General features: G+C 41.9%; 2 protein-coding genes across 4 annotated transcripts in view; one reads left to right on the top strand and one right to left on the bottom strand.

The window, feature by feature from the left end:
* Window positions 1-14,727, top strand: part of slc25a13 (solute carrier family 25 member 13) — a 46,457-nt gene extending 31,730 nt beyond the window's left edge. For both annotated transcript variants that reach the window (XM_078267424.1, XM_078267423.1), the window contains exons 14-18: window positions 4,221-4,361; window positions 7,741-7,879; window positions 11,581-11,739; window positions 12,478-12,568; window positions 13,668-14,727. In XM_078267424.1, the coding sequence (XP_078123550.1) occupies window positions 4,221-4,361; window positions 7,741-7,879; window positions 11,581-11,739; window positions 12,478-12,568; window positions 13,668-13,860 (723 nt within the window). In that variant the 3' untranslated portion in view covers window positions 13,861-14,727. The remainder of the gene's footprint in view (window positions 1-4,220; window positions 4,362-7,740; window positions 7,880-11,580; window positions 11,740-12,477; window positions 12,569-13,667) is intronic.
* A 73-nt stretch (window positions 14,728-14,800) lies between these two features.
* Window positions 14,801-17,942, bottom strand: part of dync1i1a (dynein cytoplasmic 1 intermediate chain 1a) — a 58,173-nt gene continuing 55,031 nt past the window's right edge. For both annotated transcript variants that reach the window (XM_078267427.1, XM_078267425.1), the window contains one exon: window positions 14,801-16,391. In XM_078267427.1, the coding sequence (XP_078123553.1) occupies window positions 16,281-16,391 (111 nt within the window). In that variant the 3' untranslated portion in view covers window positions 14,801-16,280. The remainder of the gene's footprint in view (window positions 16,392-17,942) is intronic.

Genomic DNA, 17,942 nt, shown 5'->3' with positions numbered 1-17,942 from the left:
ACACACACACACACACACACACACACACACACACACACACACACACACACACACACACACACACACACACACAGTGTGTCCACCGAGGCCGGCAGCTTTAGCCTGAGCAAATGAAAGAAGGTCTTTCACTCAACCCTCTTTTGATGCTGATCACTAAAGCAAAGTATTTCAGGATACACAAGTCATTATGGGTTTAGCTCCACTCAGGCACATTCAATTGACCTTATTAGTTCTAGGAATATGTTTAAGAAATGTTTTAGCATGGTACAGATTGCGGATTATTTTGTGAGCGATTTTGTTTTGTGACAGAGACAAAAATGAAAAAGTATAGTAACCACAGGAAAGCAAATATACTAAAGAAATGTTCTTCGCTGTACTGGGTGTGAAAAGTAGTGGTTGCCTTTTTTATACCCATATGTATGGTGGCCGACAGGAGCAAACGCACTGCAACTAAAAAAAAAACATGCAAATAGACAAAACACAAGCAAATTAAGAAAACATCTTCATTAATTTGACAACACGTGCAGCATTTAGCAAACACGCTGTAAATACACACAACACAACCAAATACGTTAACACGCTGCAAGTATAGAAACAATGCAAAATAAAAAGCACACAAACCCCCGAAAACAAATGCAACAGAAAAATGCTGCATCCAGTTTACACAACGGAAGTTCTCCAGACCTCTAGGGGGAGCGCTAAGTGGAACAGCTTTATTTTTGAGAGAGAGAGAGAGAGAGAGAGAGAGAGAGAGAGAGTGTGAGAGTGTGTTGTTTTGGAACGGAAGGAAAAAACGTGCATATTCATTTTTACGTTTGGACCTAGTTTTTTACAGTATTATAACAACAGGTTTACATAGCTACCGTGTTAGAGACTGACTTCCACAAGAGCTTGCTAGCTAACACTAGTTAGCCCATATATTTTACTAAAAAGTAGAACACTTATTAAAAATCTAATTAAAAAAATTAGGAAAACAAATTATCCACTCTCTCTGACATAACCTTGCCTTCCGTTTTGTAATCTGGAAGCAGCGTTTTTCTGTTGCTTTAGTTTTTCGGGGTTTGTGTGCTTTTCATTTTGCATCATTTCTGTTTTTGCAGTGTGTTTATGTATTTGGTTATGTTGTGTGTATTTGCAGGGTGTTTGCTAAATGCTGTGCATGTGTTGTCAAATTAATGAAGATGTTTTCTTAATTTGCTTGTGTTTTGTCTCTTCGCATGTGTTTTCTTAAGTTGCAGGGCGTTTGCCCCTGTCGGCCACCCTACATATTGATTCAGAAGCAAAACTATAACATGCATAGGGAGAGGAGAGGATAAATGTAGAGGAGAGGAGTGTGGATGGATGGATTTTTCCTCAGCGAGCCGTCGTGACAGCTCCTTTCATCCTGGCTGAGGCCCCGGTGTTAGTGCTGGCACTGCACTCTGCCTGCCACTTTATTTTACACACACACACACACACACACACACACACAATCACACACACACACACACACACACACACACACACACATAGACGTCAAACCCTCCCTGTTTTAGTGAGGCTCCAGCCGCAGCACATGAAATCTGTTTATATCATTTGGTAGTTGTGAAAGTGTTGGTTTGGACCACAGTGTCAGCCTCAGGTCTACAGTCTATAAAGCAAAAGATAAAGAAAGAAAGAAAGATGTAGATAACAGGGAAATAGTATGTTATATGTTCGCTTTCCAAAGCATCTTTATCTTCTCCTTATCACCTTGTGCTGTTTTGGCGTATCCTTTTCTCTGCACCTCTCATCTTTTCTTGCTTTTCTTACTCCTCTTAAACATGCTACTATCCTCTTCTCACCTACCGTTTTTCCACCTTAACCTCCTCCTCTTGCTCCCTCCTCCTACCCTCTCTAAACCCATCGCTCAGCACTATTAGGCTCCAGCGCAGGTTGCCAGTTTCTAATGATTATTTGGTAAGAATGTCATGCTCCCTTGACTGAGCTGGCTGGATGCTTATCTGGCAGTTACTGGCCTGCATTTTAGGACTTAAGTTACACAAAATAGTTACTGGGTCATTGCTGAGAGGCGAAGTGGGTAAGACTCAAAATACAGTAATACTTTGTTCGTGTTCATTGTGAATGTAACACAGTTTGCATGGTTGGTTCAAGTCTTTGTAATGAGTTTCTTATTAAGGCCTGCTGTGAATTATGAAAACATTATCAGAGAATCTAAAACACACACACACACCCAGACCTGCACATGTAGCATGAAGCGTGTTAAGTACAAATGGATTGTTATTTATGGATAGCAGCTAGTAATATAGTGAGTGTTTGGCATGTGTATTTGTGTTGGGTATGGCTAAGCTCATGGTATGCTCTCTGCAGCACACACACATAGCCAGGAGCTGTGATGCGTGCATAAGGTGCTGACGTCCCAGGTTTCTAAGGATCACCTTGCCTTGTAATTACCTGGGAATCATCAGAGAGCCGCCAACGCTGTCACTCCATAATCACAACCCTCAACCTCTCCTTCCCTCACTTCTCTTGTTTTGACTTTTCTCTCTTGTTTCTGTCTCACCATCTTCCCTCTCTCATTAGCTCACTCTGTTTATTTGTCCGATCCTCTCGTTTCTATTCGTCTCCCTCTCTTGTCCCGGATGCTCAAAGTTTTGAGTTGTTTTCCACAGTTAAGTAGGAACGTGGGATGGTGAAGTGCTCAGAAAGCGCTGCACTGTCGCTCCTTTTATCGCATGTTGTCAGGACTAATTGTCAGCTCATTTCTCTGAACAATGTTGCTCTTTACTCTCCTTGAGTAAACAACATCTTCATCACATCCCATCTCCAGTCTCATTAGTATCCAATTGAAGCAGCCAACACTGCTAGTGGCCGGAGCCAATAGCCTCTTGATGTTTACGCTATTAGCCAGCATGTAATCAGCTAGGTTATTTCCATGAAATAAATCATAAAGGGTTAGCTGCGAGATGTAGCAGCTTTAAATCGGCAGCCCTCCTGCTATTCACAGCCTCTCGTTGGGTCTGGAAGGGAAGCTGAAGCCCACTGTACTCTATGTTATTTAAAAAAAGCGGCTGCACACACCTTCAATGAGACTATTATGATCTCTGTCTCTTCCTCATCTCGTAGGCAATATATGGTAACACTTAAAACTGAAGGAAATTGAGCAAAAAAAGCCCATGTTGCAGATTGGAGCTTGATGTGTTCCCGTAAGGCAGGAGGCAACAAGCACAATCCATCATTCATAACAGAGTGACTGAAGGCGGGGAGAAAAGGAGAGAAACAACAACAACAAACAGACCAGGCCTATTTAAGACAGAAATGGCACCATGGCAACCGATTGCTATCTAATTGCGATGTGCCACCCATTTTGTGTGTAGCTACAGTAACCACTGGCAACCGTAGCAGGAGAGAGACAATATTAGAGAAGATGAGAGAGATCGTTTGAGAAGAGGTGAGAAAAGAAAGGGAGAGAGGCGATACTGGAAAAGACATTCAGAGGACGAGAGAAAAACAATTAAAGAAAAATGGAAGACACAGAAGTCAGAAAAAGCCCACTTGCGCCCAAAGGTGTAAACATTTCTCAGTATCGAGAAGCATTCTGGAAATGCCGTCATGTTCCCTGACTAGACACAGTTAAGCATTTGTCTCACCACAAATCTACCCACAGCAGCTACCTCTTATACTCATAAAAGCCCTGCCGACCTAAAAGGCAAAGAAACCAGTCTGAACTTGCTCACAAGTACAGGTTTGGAGAATGGTGTGAAGTGAGAGGTCAGAGAGAAGAAGAGAAGTCAGAGTCCCCGCAGGGTCTGTGAGATGAAGACAAACAGCTGACAGACTCCACTGCATCAGCTGGAGTACTCTCCTGTACTCTCCCTCTCTCTACATGTTTGTTTTGCAGCTGGTTGCTGAGGCGGCACTATTGTTAAGTTGCATCACTTGCTGCAGTTGCGTAAAAGCAAGATAATAGTTACATTTTCAATCTTGATTGTATTCAAATGTTGTTGCTTTTTAGTCAATCAGTGTGTTATGTTGAAATGAACGTTCTGTCCTCAGTGGAACTCAGATAGCACACTCAAAATCTCATATTAAACACAGACAAAATGTATGTTAAAATTGGGTGTTCATTGCTGCAGGCAATATATTAAAGTCAGTTTTCATGTTCAACTTGAGTATCTGATCCATGTCTCTCTTCTTGAAGTTCATTCCATTGATTTCTTTTTGTCTATCTGTTCCTCCAGGCTGGTGGCTCTCAGGTCATCTTCACCAACCCTGTGGAGATTGTAAAGATCCGTCTGCAGGTGGCAGGAGAGATCACCACAGGGCCGAGGGTCAGCGCCCTGTCCGTCATCAGGGAACTCGGCTTCTTTGGACTTTACAAGGTGAGAAACATCGTTGGGGTCAGAGGTGCATGTAAAGTGCAGATGTCTAAGCCACAAATCATTCTTCCAAGTGCTTTTATCACTCCTATTACAGTATTTTACTGCTTGCGGTCTATTTTGGTGTGATCTGTTTGCATTATTTCAGAGAATGCAGAATTGTAGCTTATGAATGTTACTGCAATGTTTATAGAATATATAATAGAGAAATAAATAAAGTATATATAAGAGTGCAGTTTTTTTCCCCAACAGTATACAACTCTTATCTTGAAATACAAATGCACCTTTTTCACACGAGAAATTGCTGTTTCAGTAGATTTAGCTTTTTCTGAGGTGTCAATTTTGAACTGTTCCATTAAGAGTTATTGAGACTAACACTGGTATCTGACCTAATGTGCATAAGCAACTAGTTTGCATCAGTTCATGTGCAGAATAAAGTCACAGAAGGATTCAGTGAGTAGAGTCCCATAATTCTAGGAGATGATAAAATCTACTTTTCTTCATAACTTCTGCCTACTATCAATGCCAACATCCCATTGGAAATGTGTTGGTTTCATGTCAATCTGTCCCCCAAAACAGCCCCAAAACACACAAACTTACTTTTTTAATTTTGTTTAATTCTCAACTTGTATGCAAGCATGTAGCTTATTCATTTCTGTGCCAGAAGTGACGGTTGGAGACACATTGGTTAGAATAATCACTTTAAAACAACCAACAGACTGAAGAAAGAACTCTGAGAAGTTAAAAGTCAGGCCACTACAACATATCGGTATAAGGATTTTAGACATTTACTTCTTTGATGATAGAACTTTGGGAAACAGACATAACTTAATAACTTAATAATCTTAAATTGAGAAGTACAACCGTGGAGAAAGCCGAAAGCCATATTTTATGTAACGCTGAATTCAAGTTAGATTTGTTGCGACTGGAATTATTAGACGTCCAGTATCCATTCTATTGTATTTTCGTCAGCCTCACAATTTCACAGCATCCATTATTTCTCATTACTGTTTTGACTAAATCATATGTGATTTTTGTATTTAACTATTGTACAATTATACATTACTTTACCTGAACAATTCCATGTGGTCTTCTGTTCAAGAACAAGAAAAGACACAATTTATGCTAAAAGCTATATTTAACCTTAATTGCCATAATTGGTATTTTTCAATGGCACAGGGTTAAAAATTACAGTGCACTGTTTGAACATATTAGGGTTGTATGATATTATGCAGCCAACACATTGTAAAGCAAGTGTGAACGATTATAATGTCATAAGAGGCTAAAATAGTTGTGTTGGTGTGTTTTTAAATAGTATTTTCTTCTTTTCATTATTATTTTTATAAATATATTGTGACTTCTAACATCCGTCTGTTTGCACCGGTGAGGTGCGCAGCCACATAGGGTTTTTTTCTTTTTTAATGCTACCAGTTAGTTAGACATAAGAGCTATAGCAATCAATGAACGAGCTGTGGCTACCGCTAACATTAGCAGCTTAACTGGCTTGACAAGGACATTAGCCCTCAGGGTAAAACAGAGCATGTCTAATTAAATTACATAAATAAGTCCTAATGGAGCTCGGCAGGGGACATTCTGCTTCAACTGTCAACACAGTCAACTGTGAAAATGTCAATCTCCTACCTGTGGTTGTATTAATTTGCAAGTAAGATGATGCACTTGTGCTGTCAAATTCCAACTAGTAAACTATTTTTCAATGAATCCCTTCCCTCCCTTAGACAAGACTTTAATTTTGATAGTGTGCTGATTATTTACTACACTGGACCTTATTACTTTATGTCCCCCAGGTTTGTGGTTTTTTTCTGTCTGCTGATGTGGCCACCTGTACGAGCAGACAAGTTCCATGTAAACCTTTTAGTTCTTTTAACAAGGCTGTAATAGAGTGTGGAGCCTCCTCTTGTCTCTGTCTACCTGCATCTTGTTACTGTGTTTGTGTAGTTATGCACTCACTCCTAGTAATTTATGACTATGTTGAAGTGTATGTATGTGTGTGTGTGTGTGTGTGTGTGTGTGTGTGTGTGTGTGTGTGCGTGCGTGTGCGCGTACGTGTGTGTGGTGTCCACATAGCTACTGTCTCCATTCAACTGTCTGTGGGAATGCTGCTCAATGCTGCATATGAGTGTGTGTAAATGTGCACATACTTTATTGTGTTCGTCTCCTGGTCCATGCATAGACAGGAGACAAAGTGCATTGAGAAAGCAGTAGCGGTGTTGGCGTTGAAGGTGGTGGTGGAGGGGAGGCGGGGAGGAGACGAGCTCCAGCCTGCAAGCCCCAGACGGGCTGGCTCCGGAGGGGCTGCACCCAGGCACAGAGCTGCCTTTGTCAGGGTAATTATCCTGACGCTCACCCTCCACTGGTGGAGCTACCGGTTGGTAGGGTGGCTAACGCACTAGCGCCACCACTCATCTCTGGAGAAAAGTTGTCAGTGTAGGAATATCCATCCAGAGGTTTCATGTTTATGGACTTATTGTATTCAAGTTAACTTCATCTTGGTGTAAAAGGATTATGTATACACACACTCTCTGTCGCCGCTCTGCCAGTGCAATACCCGGTCCAACACCATTACCCTGATATTAAGGCTTCTAGTCCCCAGTCCCTGTGACGCTGCTTGTCTGTCTTGCATCGATAGAATCTCCCAGCTTTCAGCAGCCGCTTGGGCCCCAGCCAGCAGGCGGGACAGGCAGACAAGAAGTGCCAGAGGAAAGAGAGGGAAAGAGATAGCCCAGGTATCTGCCAATCCTCTCTCTGTTTGTGTGTGTGTAGAAACCAAAGCATTATCCCATAGGAGTTAAATGAAGCCTGTCCAAGACAGGGAGACCCTGGCCAGCTCTTTAAACGCCTTCTGTTGACTGTAGTTGATGTATCAAGGAGGTGGCAGCAGGCCAACAGGCTTGAAATACAGTAGGAAACTCAATATGCTTGATGATATAGTGTTGTTTACAGTGGCAGACAAGGAGTCATCTTCGTCAGCCAGTCTTTCTTTGCTTTTCCCCACTCTTTTTTTGTTTTACTGTCAGCCTTGCTTTCCGAGCTGCCTCCCTCACCTGCTGCTAAGGACACAGATTGTTTGCATATGGAGAAAAATGATTTGTTTGGCATGCTGTGGTTGATATTTCACTCTGCTATAAGAGTTCCAGGAGTCTTTTGGAAGTAGTTTATTTGGCAATAACATCAGTTGATGCTTGAATATCTGGTTTGGGAACAGTCAGTTGAAAAAAACCAATCCATCTTTAGAGACCTGAGCCAGAAATCAAGGATGGAATCCCCTGAGCCCCATCACATCATATCATTCCACTTTCTGAGACTTTAACTCTTATTATATATGTATACCTAAACATCTCCTTTTCCGACTGTCTTTCTCTAGGGTTCCAAGGCATGTTTCCTGCGGGACATCCCCTTCTCAGCCATCTACTTCCCCTGTTACGCCCACATCAAGGCTCACCTCACTGAGGAGGACGGAAGGATAGGGCCAGCCAAGATGCTGTTTGCTGGAGCGCTGGCAGGTACTTCAGCCTTTATACTTCAACAGAAAAAAAGTTTTAGTATCAAGTACTAACATATCAAGAGCTAGTATCAAGTTTAGAGGCAAAGGTTAGTTTTACGTTTCCAGACAACAGAATTATACCTGAGGGAGCCTGGACTAAAAATCAAAAGCACCTATTTGTTCTTTCTAGAAAGCTTCTCTCAAAGTACTGAACATAATGTTATCTATGCAAGAGTAAGAAGAAATGAAGGCAGTAAAGTTGTATTTTGCTATTGTTTACTGTTGAGACTGAATGTTGCCAGTAAACATCATTCATTTTGTCTACCATAATTGGTGTGCTATGGGCATTATAGCAGCTTTAAAGTGGAATTTAATTTCATTGGGATCATCTCTGTTGAAAAGGTCACTAAAATCTCAAACTGTGTAATGAAGTCTGTTAATGTCTGCAGTACTGTATACTTCTATCGACATACACAAATCTCATGAGGCCAGGTGCAATCATCAACAATCTCATGCTGCATTTTAAAAGTTTAGCCTTTTAGAGTGCGTCCATAACTTGAAAAACAGCGTTTAGTCTTGTAAAATACTTCACCATTCATAGTGAGCCAAAAAGATTTAGTCCCTGAGGCAATGAAGTTTATGAAAAACCTTTGGTCAGCTCTAATTCTGAACAAAGTGTGAGAGCAGGTCTTACTCTGCTCTCTCGCCTCAGACCTCTACAGGCCTTCAGTAACAGTAGCAGAGCTCAGAGTTTGGAAGCCAGGCAGCCTCTGACCGCAGGCTCCATGGCGGTAGCTGCTAATTAGAGCGTTGCTCAGTGATTGGGGACTGGGGTTTTGGAGCTCTGCAGCAGGGAAGCGCCTCAGATGCTTGCCAACCAGGCCGACAGGGAAGCTATCCAAACCTAATACAGTATATTGGACATGTACTTACATACATGAAGGCAAGCGCACAAACATGCTTGTGCATACTTTATGCATGTTGACCATGCAAGAATGCATTCAGTCCTGTCTGTAGGTTAGTCATCACAATGAGCAAGGAGGCCAAGAACACCAACACCCACTGATGACTTAATAACTTTATCCTCTGCATGAAATTATGATCCAAAGCAGAGTTTAAATATTGGATTTAAACGTAAGGTCAACGCTAATAACAGACTAGCACTCACCTGCCAAGTTAAAAGGCTTTAGAACATTTGCATAAAAAACTTAATATTTGTTTTGAATCCTCAGAGACGTGTCAGCAGCACTCTCTTTTTGACGCAGAGGCACAGCCCAACACGGAAAAATCATAAATCCTGCCTCCCTCCATTTTTTTCTCTGGTTTCTCACCACAAGACTGGCAGCAAATGCCCACAGAATCCGAGCTGAAACAAGGCTCATGATTTCTTTTTTTTCTCGGTTCCTTCGACACATTTATCACCCCTCTTTCAAATGTATTTATCAGCGGTTGCAGCATTCTGGCAATTAGTGTTTTACAGTCAGCACAGGAAATTGAATTACACGCTCAGTTTGCACAGCATTATTTAGCTAGGCATTACTCTGTGAAGAACATAGGGTTGGCCATCTCTAACTCAACATCAGCTCTGTATGTGAGAAATAGTTATGGATGGAATGTTTGGCCTTGTTCTTTGTGGGGTGGTAGGGGTATCCACGTTGTTCAGCCTTTAGTCATGTGTAGTTGAAACAGTCCGTCAAATCATCGATTAATCGATTGACAGAAAATGAATTAACTATTTTGATAATTGTTTAATTGGTCGAGTCACTTTTCAAGCAGAAACGATTCATTCACTCATTTGATGATTTCACCTTCTTAAATCTGAGTGTTTTATCTATTTATTTATTTTCATATCGGTGTTAACGGCACTCTGTGGATTTTTTAATCACTAGTCTCACAATGGAGCAATGCTTTTGCCAATGGGTCCCCATTTTGTCAGTTATTAGTCAGCAGTAACGCTGCAGGAAACAGCAATGCACCAACAAAGGCAAATGTCTATTCTTCCTGATGTTTCTCCCCTCATTTGTTTGTTTTTCTTATCTAAATTGAGGGTCTAAGGACAGAGTGGTGTTATATAGTGTACAGAGTATAAAGCTAAGGATATGGACCACACTGGGCTGACCTCTTTCTACAACTCTCTGCTGCAGGCGTGGCAGATACTACAATGTACTCGTGATGCAAATGAAACTCCGGGAATGTGGCTGTTTGAGGAACCTTTGTTTTTCAACAACTTTTTAAGGACTCGAATATTACAGTCTGCCAGGGCCAGTCTCAGAGAAGCTGGGTGTACCAAACTGGGTCATCTGATGAAGATGACTGCCGCATCTGTTGATGTCCTGAGAGCGAGTAGTAACATCACCTCCATCAGGCTGATCAACAGGGTGGTGAATGAAGTTTGTGCTGCGCTGGAGCAACCTCAGCGAACTGTGGTAGAGAATCGGACTCTGTGTGATCAGTGGAGTGAGGGGTGGGAGTACAGTTTCCCCTCTCTGGCCATCACCCCAGCTGTGGGGGAGTGGCGTGGGGGAAGCAGGCCAACTACTGTCTTTTTCAACCCCTCACCTCGACAAGTTTCAAGCTGCAGGGAAGAAAGCGCTTTATTACACCTGCATAAAGGTCCTGAACCTGCGGTATTTGGCTGAGCTGAAGGAGTCGAGGTGGACTGTTTTTTTTTGGTCCAGCTACGAACAGATACAGAGTGCACCTAGATGTATTTTTTGTTTTCAGGGCGAAACATTAGCACATTAATTTGTTAAGTTTCGTCGGCTGTCAGCTCTGCTAGAGCTTCTTAAAGGTGGTTTCAGGGCTTTGGGGAGGTTTTTTCTTTGGAATTGTTCATTTTTGGTCCAAAATACAGAAAGCAAAAAGAGACTGGTCACATTTTATTGAACTTTTTGTTTGCGACGGCAAAGTCGGCCATCTGGCTAACACGCAGGAACCGGGCTCAGGGTGCTGGTAGTGTAGAGCCAGTGCCGGTTCTGGAAGGACTCCTCTCCTCTCCTCTCCCCTCCCCTCCCTCTCCTCTCCTCTCCTCTCCTCTGTTCAGTGCAGGTGGTCAGTCTCCACCGGGTGCCAGTCGGCTACCTAATGCTGAGTTGATTAGGCTTTCTGAATAGCTCGTTTGGCCGTTACAAAAACCAAGAAGTCAGAATAAATCGTCAAGAGGGCAGTTGATGGTAATGACCGAGCCATCAATGATTGAGCCCATTCATTGCTGAAGTGGCTGGAGTGGGGGCTTTGCAGTCACTCCCTTCAGTCAGCCAGTCACTTTCACAGTATGGCACACGGTGTGCATTGCTCTCATTACCGTCCATTGTCCGGCCCCGTTCAAACGGCTGTAAGAAAAGTTGGAGAGGGAGGAAAGGAAGAAAAAAGGTGGCGATTAAATAATGGCCTCGTTGGTGGTATGGATTGGTTGATGGTGAAGTGATAGGAACTGGCCCCTACTTGTGTATAGTGTATGTATGCAGCAGACTCGCTGCAAGATGGTCACGATCCAAGATGACGTGTTTTAAAAGAGGGAACAAAGAAAGCAAAAAACACTCATCAGATGCAGTTAGGATGATATGCAAGATTTGATTTGACCGCTGATGGCTGCTTTCTACAAATCATCTCATTTGTTTGGGGCTGGTTTAAAATTTCTGCTCTGTTTAGAATCAAACACATCCGACTGTTTAAAAAAGGAAAAGTGTCGCACCACTAAACAGCCCTTGTTCTCTCCAGGCATGCCGGCGGCCTCTCTGGTGACCCCAGCTGACGTGATCAAGACCAGGCTACAGGTGGCGGCACGTGCCGGTCAGACCACCTACAGCGGCCTGGTGGACTGTTTCTGGAAGATTCTCAGAGAAGAGGGACCCCGGGCTTTCTGGAAAGGATCTGGAGGTAATGTTCGCTAAGACCAACATAATACTAATGATGAAAGTACTATTTCACTTTTGCCCCATGTTTCACTTCTCAGGTTATATACAGGGTGCCCTGCCTTATTGGTGGAGTTTGTTGGGCCGTATACAGCATCTGAATCTTTATTTTTATTTGCAGCTACTATTCTCCTAAAACGGTCCTGGAATTGAACATCAAACATAAGACAGTAAAGGACTGTGTGCTCTTTGTTTAAACATAATTTTATCATATCATATAACATGAATATTTTGAAGGCATAATATACAATGAGTATCCCTAACACAGTGCAAAGTCAGAGAGAGAGAGAGATGCATGTAGTATGGTGTAGTAGTGTATCATATTTTAGATGTTTGATAAATGGTAATGTTTTGTAATCCTATGTGGGATGGGCCAAATGTATGGCATGGCATGGAAAGAAAAGCGAAGTAATTCTATTTTTCCCTTCAATACACATACAGTTCTTAGAATTAGAATCATCATTCGATATTTGCTAGATTGATAAATATAGTTTTATAAATAAATTGATATAAATATTATATTGATGTAAATACCAATCTGTGACAGAAATAGCACTGACTTTAATAACGTTTTTATTCGCTTTATTAACTTTTTTGTGGCTGACTTCCTCATGTCCCCGTAACTTCTGAAACCAAAGCTTGATAATACACAGATTAGCAAACATATACATTGAAATAAACCCATTTCTACCCCATCCTGCAGCTCGTGTGTTCAGATCCTCGCCTCAGTTTGGAGTAACCCTGGTGACCTATGAACTCCTCCAGCGCTGGTTCTATATCGACTTTGGAGGACGGTAAGTCTAATTCTCTCTTACTAACCTTCCAACAAGCTTGGTTTTCAGTTTTACTTTGTTGTTACTGTCATTACAAAACTCCAAACCACCCCTTCCATTACTCTACCAGTAATCAATGTAAACACACATATTTCTTCTTGCCATTGTTTTTTGAAGACAGAATATTACTGCTAGTTCATCCCCTTGACAACGACCATCTGCTTCCAGAACAATAGGGTTCATTTCACCATACAGTAGCTGCTCTTGTTGCGTGTCCTCCCTCCTCTACCAGAGAGAAAGAAATGCCACAAGACCAAAAATAATTTCTGTGCACATTAGCTCACAGGCTGACACTCTCACTTGAAGCTCTGGATGTGACAATTTTCTCAAACTCGATAGTTTAGCCACATAGTGATCAGGGCAGGCAGCACCCATTTGACTTGTACATGTACTTTCCCCACTTCTGGGATTGAAACAAGCTCATTTTCCTCCTCAAAATAGGCCACTCAGGAATAATTCACTCATTTTCTAAAGTTAAAAATGCCCAGTGGGGAAGAGAGGTGGTGAACCTCTCAGAATGACTAAGAAAGGGCTTCTTTTAATGGACAGCTGTGTTGCACATGCATGTATGTCAATGGGTGGCTCGTGGCTTTCACATGTTGCTCCATCTCTCCCAAAGACTCGCACTGAAACAAAATCAATTGCAGATCCAATGAAATTTTGGTATGGTTTTGGGCGAGTTGATCTGTGCTTTGCTGTCCGCGTTGACAGCCAATCACAAAGTGAAACAACGTGAAATCAACAAGTGAATCGATTTGTTCTGCTCTAAGGCACAATTTTTCCTCTTTTGGTTTTCTATAAAGATGTTTGCTTCTGTGGTGAACAGTGTTGAATATGATAATATTAATTCAAGATTTAATAATGATAATAATAAAACTCCTGTCTGTGCACGCTCACTTCTTTCCCCTACTTGGTTAAAATAACATCTTGCGCTGTGTTTATGTTGTTGAACAGCTTCCCCTTTAACTCTACCACTCCTCACCTTTCTCTCCTTTATTCAACTCTCTCTCACTGTGCCTCTGGCTTCCTCCTCCCGTCTCTCTCTCTCTCCTCACCACAGAAAGCCGTCTGGCTCAGAGCCCACCCCCAAGTCTCGGATCAGCCTGCCGGCGCCCAACCCCGACCACATCGGAGGCTTCAGGTTGGCCGTGGCCACGTTCGCTGGCATCGAGAGCAAGTTTGGGCTCCATCTCCCACGCTACACGGTGGCCACAAAAGCAGCAGCGGCCCCCTCCGATGTGAGCACCCCCTGAACCTCCACAGGTAGGGGGGTAAGTGAAAGAGAGTGCTCGCATGTTTTTCACAGAGTCATTGTAGTATTTTAAATTACATATTTAAGGTTATTTATAATGTATCTTCTTATAATCATATATATGGTAGTCTATATGCAACCATATGGATTAGTGAGCAGGCACTCAAAGAAAATTCTTTGTTGGACTTGTGCAGCATTTGTTTTACCTTTTTGATTGACACTGTATAGACTTGTATTATATGCGGTTTTGTTTTTCATACAGTTCAGCTGGTTCAGTATATGCACACAGGCAGCACAAGGGCTGACAGAAGTTTAAACACACCTTAACTGCTTTTGTTTTTGAATATACTATCAAAAATGACATACAGCTTTTTCCAGTGTCTTCTTTTTGTTGCTTTAGAATAACCAAAAGCACATTCCTCACATGATCATATAGCTAGCTAAAAAGAAAATCTATTGATCATAAATGTGGCTCTTGTGTATATATGAGAAATCCAGAGACATATTTTCATATCTATACGGCTATTTTGCTCTTTTAATTGTTAATGTTTTAATTGCTCATTTGATCAAATGTATCCACAAGAATATGACCAAAACGTACTTGAATGTAAAGACACAGTGTACCATTCTGATTGTACACAATGTTTACTGTAAGATGTTTGGATTCAGGTCTAAATGTATACAGATGTGTACATATCTGAGAGACAGCTGGCACCGACTGCAGCTCTGTAGTGTGTCATGACTCAGTATTTAAATGTGTACAGTATAGAGAATGTAGGAGTTACATATGGTTTGTAATAACCGTGCCTTACTGTGTGTATGGCAGCAACATGTGTACCAAGAGTAAAGAGAAACTTATATTAGTAAACTGAATGTTTGCTAGAGTTTTCATTTCCATTACCAGTTGAACACTGAAGGAAAAATCAAGACAACAGTTCATCAGCTATGCTTTAATAGTAAACACAGCAGATTTAACAGCCAGCACTCTGCATTACAATATACCTCTTAATCATTAACAGTTCATTAAAGAATATACAGTTGTTTCTCTCTTTCAGAACTAAAATCAAAGTTCCAGTACCAGACTTGATTCGGTTTCTGACAACCTGAAACACTGACATAAAGCAGCCACGAAGCCCTGTGTGTGGAAAAAATGTCACCATAATAACTCCATGTGTATGCATTTGTAATATTTCAGGAATGTTGTTGCATGCAGGCATAATACAGAGAAAAGAAGCACAACATAAAGTGAACATGACATTTTGTAAACAATACAGGACTAGTCTATGGACCCTGCTTTATTTTTACGGTAGTGCAAAGCATCGTCACAGCACACACATCCTTATAAGGCTATAAGACTTCACTTTGTATATACTGTAGGCTCACGGGTTGCAAGCAACAAATCACCTTAAGTCAATAAATAAATAAATAAGGGCGGACAAATCAGTAGAGGTCACATTTTCCGGTTGAGTAAATGCAAGAATACAATAAAGACGCGGCTCCGTTTGGACCAGACAGGAACATGTACATAAAGATGAAGAAACTAAACTGATTGAGATGCACATGCTACAGTGACAACGATGAAAGCACACCAGAGGGGTGTACTGCGAAGCAAGTTCGACAGAGCCAGGCTTTCTTCTTGGTTCAACCAAACTTTAAACCCCAATCAGAGATAACTGGTATCACGACAGTGGTTATCATTTATTTTTTTATTTTTAACACAGATCTTTTTTCATCTGGCCCTGTGCACGTTCCTATAAAAGTGGGAAATTGGGGCATCTTTTGAGTCTTCGGCAGAAAATGGTGCGATCCCATGCTGCCTACATCAGTCAGGTTGTTAAAATGGATAGCCGTGAAAAACGGACATGGTAGCAAATCAGGACCATGCATAAAAACATAATCTAAAGTTGTATGTAGTTGCTGTGCCTTCATCATTCTCTTAGTGTACGGATGATATGCTGTGTAAAATTTAAAGTGTTCATTTAACCTGAAACAAAACGGGGGAAAAAAATAAAGAGGAGGAAGACTGGAGGGGGCCAGCTCCACCAGACAATTGATGCTGCGAAAGGACTTTCTATTAACAAAATCCCCCTCGTGTTCCCCTAAGGTTCTGGTGATGGGTATGTGGATGCAATCTGCTGCACTTATAATGACCCGAAGGAAATCCTATGAAACAATCCCTCCGAAGAGAACCTCGTAACGGTGGTTACGTAATTTCCAAAGTTGGTGATCAGTGAAAGGGTCGCTTTTTTTATATAGCCGATTTCAATCGGGAACTCTGGGTGTGTAGCATCATTTACCATGGCGATCTACCAGGTTAAAAAGGAATCACCTTTGTAACATTTTGGCTTTAGGTTTAACATACCTTGCTGACCACTAATCTCGCTTCATAGTACACCCCACTGGTCTCTTTGGTTTGGAGTCCTATGAAGCCAGCTCCATAGGCCCCTCCTCCTCGCCGTCCGCCCGGTTAGCACGAATCTCCATCAGGGTACGAGCGAAGCGCGCCCAGTCATCAGTATGAGTCACTGACAGCTGTAGGAAACATCAAAGAAACACAGGTAACATGGCATTAAGTGCAGTGTGTAGACGCTCCTACTAATAGCTTGTTATAATACCAAAGAATCATCTCTGAGGATGCATGAACACTTTTATTTGCACTCAATATTATATTAATCAGGCCACAGGGGACAATGATGGGAAAACAACAAAAATAAGGCAGTTTTTAGCTTTACGTGCAGCATATTTTTGAAATCCTCACATTCTAGAGGAAAAGTTATAGCGTCACCAAGATCATTTAAATTCATTATCTGGGGACAGCGAATAAATCCCCTAACAATTCATCAAATAGTTGAGATATTTCAGTCTGCTGCTAGCATGGCTAAACATCTGATAACCTGCACTGACCATAGCATATGTTAGCTAATATAGGATGTCAAACTGAATGTAGTTGCTCTTTAAACGTTTAGCTGGAGTCGTATACTGTGGGAGTCAGAATGAGTGGGACAGAAGCCACGGCTGCCACCCAAGCTGTCTGTAACCGCTTTGCATGGCCAGGCTGTAATTAAAGGCAGCCATTTTGAACCCCCCAACCCCCCACAGAGCTCGGCTGGCCGCAGCAGGGGGCTCTGCCAGAACATCATGTATATGGTGCCTGAGTGACTTCAGCGTAGCAACATTTTAACAGACTGCAAGAAGTGTCAAAGAAACAGTGAGGGATTTAGTGTTTGTCAGGCTTTAAAATGCAGCAGATCCAAAGCGTTGTATTACCATGGAGCAAAGCATTAAGCCACTAGTTTTTCCCCCATGGCAGCCATCTGAAAGACTTTGGTTTCATGATTTGGACTTTTCAGTAGAGGACTAATAAAAACAGTCCAAATCCCTGCTGATGAATAACCTAAAGCTAGTTTGTACTAAAATAAAAGTATTTGGTATTTTGCTTTCCTGGAACCATCTCAAGTGTTGCTTTTGGTCCCATGGAACTGTGGGTATCTCTTTTTTTCACATGCTGTTCCTAGTTTGAGCTATATGGGGGGAGTTTCTAGTGAAGTAAATACCCCCATCACCACCACCACATACACACTCCCCTTTGGAGTCATAAAACCTTTCAACCCCACTCACTTTTATTGATGACTCTTCTCGTTACCATGAACCCAGCGTGAAGGCCACCAGCTCAGCTGAGCCTCTCTCCAATTTACCACACAACAAAAAGATTCTAAAATTAGCCCAGAGGCTAGGCTAACGCGCCCTCACATGGGGAGCCCTCCAAACGAGAGAGAACGTACAGGCCCAGACAGGGTGGTTGGCTGCTTTGTGGTGATGGCAAAGTCATGTGGAGGCCATTTTACAGGGAAAACAAATCTAACATACATTCATGGCAATTCTGACAGTTGGGTAAACATACAGAGCTAAAAGACCTAAAATGATCGGTTGTGGTGCATGTGGAGTTTTTACTGTGAAAAGAATTCACTTATTTCTACAGTACTGTTCATGTCTTTCGCCAAAGTCAGTGGACCAAATATACATGAAACACAACAAGACTACAGTATGTACTCTAAAAACTAAGCCAATGCAAGTATGTTTATA

Source organism: Sander vitreus, chromosome 14, assembly GCF_031162955.1.
Source record: "Sander vitreus isolate 19-12246 chromosome 14, sanVit1, whole genome shotgun sequence".
NCBI classification, from domain to species: domain Eukaryota; kingdom Metazoa; phylum Chordata; class Actinopteri; order Perciformes; family Percidae; genus Sander; species Sander vitreus.
This window is presented reverse-complemented; position numbering and strand designations above follow the sequence as displayed.